An 8229-nucleotide genomic window follows, 5' to 3' on the forward strand; every position below is an offset into this window, starting at 1 on the left:
CTGTACTGACCCAAGCTGATACAGTCCTACCTTTTGGAAGCAGGCACGGCTGGCTGGTTACCAGTGCTCTGATGATGTGGCCTGTCCACTTTGGAACTGTGCCACTAACTAAAAAGACGGTGAAGGAGGCCCGCTACCCTGCTGGTGTCTACATCCAGGCCTATGCACTTACCACGTCTTGCCATTGTTGGAGAAGAGAGTCGCACTGCACTCTGATGGTTTTGGCACCTGCCTTGCACACTTCAGATCTGGGAATATCCTGAACTGAAAGGCAGGGTGTTTGTTTGAACAGCTGTGAACCCCACTGCTGTAACCTACATTTCTTTGAGGCCAATACCCTGGATATCCATTAGCTTCCTTGGGTTAAGACCTTGCTACTCAAAGTATGACCAGTAGTAGAGGAGCCATCAGGACCCGCTCTGTTAGACAAGCAGAATCTCAGGCTGCACTCCAGAACTACTGAATCAGGAGCTGCATGTTACAAGATACCCTAGGTGATTCGTGCACATATTAACATTTGAGAAGCACTAGGCTAAGAGATTCAGGCTTTAAAGGCCAGAGAGAATACCCCCTGCTTTGAGTCAGTTGCTTTGGATCCTCGCCCTGGTTCTGTGGAGGGATGAAATCGCCATTATCTCCTTGGCCTTGAGTTCTCCACTCACAAATTACAACCTGTCTCAATTGGTGGTCGGGGGACAGGCTGGGATAATGGAAGAGGCTGTGTTTGGGAGGTAAAGGCACTTAGATAAATGAGAGAAATGATGGCTATTCATCCATCGAGTGGTCCCCAAGGGGCAGGACTGAGACAACGCTGTTCTCAATTACCCAGCATCTCCTCCTTGCTGCTCTGTAGTTACACAATCTGGATGATTATTCAGAGCAGCTGAGACCTTTCAGACTTTGATAGTGCTGAGCAGCGGTTCTACAGCAGGGGTTATTTGAATACTGATGCCCACCCCTCCCATCCAATTGCGGCAGAGCTCTCAGCTGCACCCAGACTGACCACCCTTCGGTCATCACAGAAAGACCCAAGTGCAAATTATGTTATGAAAACTCAATCTGTATACATTTGGACCATAAAGCGTGGAGGTTTTATGTGGGGCATAAAAATGTTCTTTAATGGGACAGAAACTGCAAACCACAGTTTTATTACATCCCATAAAAGCCGAAAGGGTTATAATCTCATAGGCAGTGCAGATGGTAGGTTGCTATTATGTTTCTCTGTGCTGTTGTTAATCAAGGAGTGACTGACTCAAGGGTATATACTGAACAGATCATGATACTACAATTGAAGTGATAATCTATGTTGGGAAGAAATATGTGCTGTGCCAGACATGTGACAGCTTTGACATTCTCTTTTCTGGGCAGTCCCAATGTTTCCTGCACCTTTTATACCCAGCTCTGATGTTTTCCTCCACTGACATGCCCTTGGTGCCCATGTGGCTCTGTTTGCAAAAGAGAATGATGATAATTATCCAGATTCTTGGCAGGAGCCTCTGCTTACCTGTCCATTCTCACTTGCTTGACTCTCTGACAATTCATAGGGAGGAGGCACGAAATACATTTTGGCTCTTGGGAAGCCAGGAATTATGTTGCTAAGCTGAAATCCAAACATCACAAGCCAGCTTTTCACATCTATGGTGGAAACAAAAATAAAGATTTCTGAAATCATGAAGGATAGAAGGTAGCAGCAGATCTTCGAGAGAAAACAAAATAAAATGGGTGATTTGGGTGTGGGGTCCAACTCGGTCAGTGGATAACCACCATGCCATGTAGTGACTAAGGCGGCCAGCACTGGAGTAAGAGAGATCTAGCTTCAAATCCCCTTGCTGCATGACCTTGGGCAAGTTCCTGCTCTTCTGTAAGCCTCAGGTCCCTCAGATGTGAATTGGGTTCATAACTGTCCCAATCTCATTGGGTTTCTGTGAGGATCAAAGGAGAAGATCTATGTGAAGGACGTATCACAGTGCCTGGCATGTGGACTGCTCAATAAATATGAGCTTCCTCATTTGGCAAGTATTTAAGGAAGCAACTATTATAGGACAGGCAAGGTGTTAGAAGCTAGATGCGATGCACACCTAGAGGGATAAACTGACGACCGTTAGCACTGTGCTGGACATTTGGGATGGGGGTGCTGTGCCCAGGCTGGATCACCTTGGAAAGGGGTGTCTGAGACCTGGACACAGATGCAGTGCACACAGTTTTCTGGCTTCTGAAACCCATTTCTCCAGGCTTCCTACTCTTCAAAGATAGGCCAAAAGAGGGCACTGCATTCTCAGAGTAAGGCACCCTGCCAGGGGTCAAGATGTGGGAATTATACCACATGCCTCATGTGTCCTGCCCTCTGCTGAATGGCCCAGGTTCTCAGAATAAGACTTCCTCCCCTTGGGCCTCCTGTCCCCCTTCTACAGTGACCAGTAGAGAGTCCTGGGTGTCCATCCCTTGAAACTCTCAAGCCTTCACCAACCCCATCGGCCTGGAGTCCAGCAGGACTAGTCTCATTATATTCCTTATCCATGTTTATAACAGGCACCCCAAGCTCACACCTCACCTCCTGTGCCCATCTCCACCTCTCTGAATACTTCAATGGGTCCCTCTGGAATTCACGTTTGTCATCAGGAAAGCCCACCATGTCTTCAACCTCTTCTCTAATGGTTCCTTTCCCTTCTTCCTCTAACTGAGACTTTCTGTCCCCGAGCACACTGGTCTTCTGCTTATTTTCCTGCAAAAACTGGACCTGGAGGTCCAAGTGCTCGTGGTTGCAGTCATTACCTACGCCTGGGCCACTCATCTGCACTTCTTGAAGCTTTTAGCTTCTGCTCCACTGTCATCTCTCCATCTCTCTTCCTGACTGATTTGTTAGTGATTTCATTATACGGATAGTTGATCCTGCCAACATCCTGGCCTCTTAGTTCCTGGATCTCCTCTCCATTGAGGATCTTTCCTCCACCCACTCTTATGTCCACACTCTGGACCTTGTCATCACCAATAATTTTGATCCCTCCATTATCTCAATTTTATACAGATCACCCTCTGACCACTGCCTCGACTCTTTCTAGCTTATTCCTTCTTGTGTAACCTGACACCCACGATCCTTTAATCTCTCCTTTTTCACCCCCAGGACCTTCAATCCATCCTAAACTCCTTTTCCCTGTCTCTCAACATCTTGGTCTTTCTTCTCTTCTTGCCTAGCACACATTCCATGGCCAGTCACTGGAATCATTCCCTTGGGTATATTCTCAGACCCCCCTTGCCCTTTATCACACATGTTTGGTGAAATCACAATGTTGATTACATCTAAGTCTTTGCTTAGTCCATGTCTGTACCTGTGCAGCTGAATTCAGCTGGAGAAAAAAAATCACAGCCATGCCGATGAGAGTCACTTCACACTCCTGACTACAAACCTCCAGCGTGCCTTCCTGCTGCCCGGCATCTTACTACATCCCCTCATCCCCTTCAGTTGTTCTCTCATTCTCCTGGATGACTCTGCTTCTCATCTCTCCACACCCCCCAGCACCCGCTTTCTCTTCCTCCCTGTAGCACCTGACCTTGTTTCCTCTTCTCCTAAGAAAACTGATGCAGCCAGAGGAAAGTTTTCCTGAACTCTCAACGCATTTGTGGATGGTAATGTGACAACCAGCCTCTAAACCCATGTTCCTGCCTTCTTCCTGTTGCTATAGGTGAGCTGTTCAAGTTCAACCCCCCACTTGTCCACCAGGTCACATCCTTTCTTGCCTTCAAGGACACCACTCCAACAATCTCGTCAGTTCACTCCCACATCATCGATCCACTCTCTTCCAATAGATCCACCCCATCAGCACAAAAACATGCTGCTAAATATCCCATCTTTAAAAAAATTCATCTTGTCCCAACTTCTCCCTTTGGCTACCACCCATTTCTCATTCCCCTTTACAAAAACTTTTCAGACTCAAACTAGTTCTCTATACTCGTTTTCTCACATTCTTCTCCACCATTCTCCTTTGGCTCAGGCTTTTGCCCCTCTACGCCACTGAAGCAACCCTGGTCAAGGTCAGGAATGACCTCCATGTTGATCTTGGCTCTCTTCATTTCATCTATCCCAAGTATTTGACAAACGCAATGCTTCTGCCATTCTTGTTTTCTTGGCTTTCTAGATAACACTTCTCTCGTCTTTCCTTCTCCTACGTTAGTAGCTGCTCCTTGTCTGTTTTTGGTTCTTCCTCATTTACCTGATCTGTTAATGTTGGAATGCCCCATTCTCCTGTACTCCATCTGCGCTCATGAACGTGGTGATGTCATCCAGCCCCAGGAACCATCTACATGCTGATGCTGACTCCAAAATGTGTATCTCCAGCCTGGACCTCTCTCTGAACTTGGAACTTGTATATCTAATTATACTTTGAATTCAACACATCCAAAACTGAACTGATCTTCCTCCCCAAGCCTGCCCCACCCATGGTGTTTCCATCTCATATAATGGCAGTTCCGTCCTCCCAGCCATCGTCCTTGACTCCTTTCTTTTTCTCACTCCCCACGTCTAATCCATCCATAAGTCCTTTCATTTTTAAGAATGGAAGTAAGATTCACATAACATAAAAGTCACCATTTTAAGGTTCACAATTCTGTGGTTTCTGGCACATTCACAGTGTTGTGCAACCATCAGCACTAATCCCAGAACACTTTCATCACCCCAAGCAGAATCCTCCTACCCACTATTAATCACTCTGCACTCTCCTTTCCCCATAGTCCCTGACAACTATTGAATTGCTATCTCTGTGGATATGTGGATTCTGGACATTTCGTGTAAATGGATTCAAACAACATGTGGCCTTTTGTATCTGGCTTCCTTCACTTAGCATAATGTTTTCAAGGTTCATCCATGTTGCAGCATGTGTCAGATGACCTTCCTTTTTATGGCTGTGTAATATTCCATTGTATGGATAGACCACATCTTGTTAACTCATCAGATGATGGACATTTGGGTTGTTTACACTTTTTTACTATGACAAGCAATGCTTTTATGAACATTCATGTACACATTTTCGTTTGAAAACCTGTTTTCAATTTTCTTGCTATTATACCTAGGTGTGGAATTGCTGGACCATATGGCTAAATCCTTGATTGACTTTTAAAACTGATCCAGAATATGTGTCCACTTCTTGCCACTTCCACCACCTCTACCCTGGTCCATCACTCTTGCCTGGACTTCTGACTGGCCTCCCATTTCCACCCTGTGCCCCACATACCTCATCACCAGAGCAGCCAGAACGTGCCTTTAGACATGGAACAGATGATGCTGTTTCTCTGCTCAGAACACTCCACTGACTCCCCCGTTCTCTCAATGAAAAAGCCAATGTCCTTCTCATGGCCTCTGAGGACCCGCCCCATGGTTTCTCTGACCTCATCTCCCACTCTCCCTGCTGCTCATTCAGCTCCAGCCTCTGTGCTATTTCTAGAATGTGCCAGACATACACTCATCTCAGGGTCTTCACTCTGGCAAGCCCCTCTGCCCAGCAGGCTCTTTCCTAAAAGTCTTCCTGCCTGTCCTCCTCTATCACCTCTTTTGTCTTGCTCAAATGCTGCCTCCCCAGTAAGGCCAACCCCAACTAGCACATTGAAAATCCATCTCCCATTCCCACCCACAGCAATTCCTAGTCCCCTTACCCTGCTTGTCTTTTCTCCCAAAACAATAATCACATTCTAACATGCTGTGTCATTTGCATATTTATTCTATTTATCGTTTATTGTCTGTCTCCCTCACTCAGAATGCAAGTTCCACCAGGACAGAGACTTTTAGGACTAGTTTTATTCACTGATGTCTCCCTAGCTCTGCAGCAACACCTGGCACAAAATAGGTGCTCAGTGAGTACCTGCAGAATAAATGAATGAACCAACTCTGAACATATGTAGCAAAAGCTAACTTGACTAGTGCGTGACAGAGGATCTATCTGTATAGGTTGAGCATCCCTAATTTGAAAATCTAAAATCCAAAATGCTCCAAATTCTGGAACTTTTTGAGCACCAACATAATGCTCATTGGAGCATTTTAGATTTCTGATTTTCAGATTAGGGATGGTGAACCAGTATGTATTCTGCAAATACATTCCACAAATCTAAAAAAAAATCCAAAATTGGAAACATTTCTGGTTCCAAGCATTTTTTCCTTTTTCTTTTAAAAAATTTATTTATATATGTGTGTATATATATTTATTTTTTTAAATATATATTTTAATTTATATATATGGGGTACAGAGTTGACTATAAGTATTTGTGTACAGTATGTGATGATCAAATCAATATTATTAGCATGTTCATCATTACAAATCATAATTCCCTTTGTGTCCCTTATTCAGTTACTTCCTATCCCCCCCACCCCATTTCCCACCTCTAGTAACTATAGATTTGTTCTCTCCTTCTGAAAATTCAAGCATCTTGGAAAAGGGATACTCAACCTGTGCCTGCCTAAGAACACACTTCTGAAGGGGCTAAGGTATAATTACCTCCTGCCCTGGAACTGTTGTGAGGGGTTTCATGTTGACTTTGCTACCAAACATATAGGTATGTAAGAACCCTCTAATGAGGAGAAATCTGGAATCCATGATCCATCCATCTTTCATGGGCACAGACTAATTCCTTGAATAACTTGGCAACTACACACATTAGCGACAGCCCATTTAAGAATACAGGTTTGAAAATGCCTTAAAAAGTGTCAGATCAAGCAGAGAGAAGCCTACCTTTACTCTAGCAGCAACCGTATATTTACAGAGTACCTACTATGTGCCAGACAGGTGCTGGGTGCTGTAGAGCATTGGTTTTCCAACTTTGGATATTTGTGGTCACCTGTCAAGATTTTTTTTCCATATCCAGGTATCACCTGTACTATTAATTACTTACTGATTAAAATTTTTTTTTGCCTTTTCCACTTAGGTAAATCCATTTTAAAAAAAGCAACTTTATATTACTACCATAAATGAGAAAACAGACTTACTTGATGCAAACAGAAAATAACTGTAAAATTAAAACAAAGGAAACAGAATCATGCAATTAGATTAGAGCTGGATTTTGTTACCTGCTACTGAGGGAGTCTTAGACCTGCAATCTCTGTTGAAAATGAAGATTAGAAGTGTTAATGAGGTGTTAAGTATATACCAGCATCAAGACTTTCTCCTTGACTGAATTGGAAAAAGTAAGAGAGCATTGAAAAGGGAATAACTTTCGCCATCTGGGTTTCAATGTTATTTAATACCTCATCTGTACATCCCATAAAATCACCCCAACTTTCTCCAGGGATATGCAGGATACGTGGGGAGTTCCAAGAAAAGCAAGAGAAGTCCTTGTCCTCGGAAGACTCTTCCCCGTCAAGATCATTTTTCTCCATCTCTCTCCCTAGCTCAGGACCCGCTTGGTGAGGAGCTGAGAGGTGATTCCTTTAAGAAAAGGAATTTTGTTGGCCGCTCCTGTGAACAGTGGCAGCTTATGACACCTACCGTTTTCTTCCTCCTCCTCCCCTCCTCTTCTTCCCCTTCCTTCCCTTCTTCTTCTTTAAAGTTTCTAGCATGACTTGGTTTCCAAATCTAAACCTATTGTGAAATGATTATTCAAGGCTCATCTCCTCCATCCTGCAGAAGGCACTTCTGGGACGACACAAGCACCCCTCCTCCTTTTGAATAATTGGGGTTATCCAGGGCCAGGCTCCCTAAACAATCGGTTGGGAGGGAGTCCTTTAGGCAGCAGCTGGCGATGTGGCCCTTGTGATAGCTCACGACTCCCTTTTCTTGGGTTCTTCGCAGCACGTGATTAGACTGCCGCAGCAGCACGGTGTCTTCCGGCGTTAAATGTAAATATGAGAAGAGGATAAGGTGAGCAGGAGGCTGTGTCTTCCTTCCCACGTAGACAGGTGATGCTCCACGAAATCTTACTTTAAGCTGAAGTGTGCCTGGGGTTTGGAAGCTCAAAGACCCACCAGGGAGAAAGGGATGGGGGAAAAATATGAGTTATCATGGGCTACATTTAGGAGGTTCACGTAGCTCAAATTTGTCTAGGGTTTCTGGCTTGCTGAAGCAATGCCACTCGGAGCAGAGTTTGAATCTATTTCAAGGTGAATCTGAAGACACCTCCCCACATCCCCCAGAAAATTACACAAAGGTGGTGTCTTCCCTCTTCACCTATGAACTCCCCATCTCCAAGTCTGGAGTAAATAACAAATGCGTTTATTAGCCTTCACACTGAGCTAGGCACTTTACACGTCCT

The 8229-nt window shown here is 44.6% G+C and overlaps 1 protein-coding gene across 1 annotated transcript in view; it reads right to left on the reverse strand.

The window, feature by feature from the left end:
- Nucleotides 1-8229, reverse strand: part of TENM2 (teneurin transmembrane protein 2) — a gene marked incomplete at its 5' end in the record, with an annotated part of 173606 nt that overhangs the window by 2769 nt on the left and 162608 nt on the right. The window contains one exon of the mRNA XM_008572405.1: nt 1505-1635. Within this exon, the coding sequence (XP_008570627.1) occupies nt 1505-1635 (131 nt within the window). The remainder of the gene's footprint in view (nt 1-1504; nt 1636-8229) is intronic.

This window comes from Galeopterus variegatus, unplaced genomic scaffold, assembly GCF_000696425.1.
Source record: "Galeopterus variegatus unplaced genomic scaffold, G_variegatus-3.0.2 Scaffold780, whole genome shotgun sequence".
NCBI lineage: Eukaryota > Metazoa > Chordata > Mammalia > Dermoptera > Cynocephalidae > Galeopterus > Galeopterus variegatus.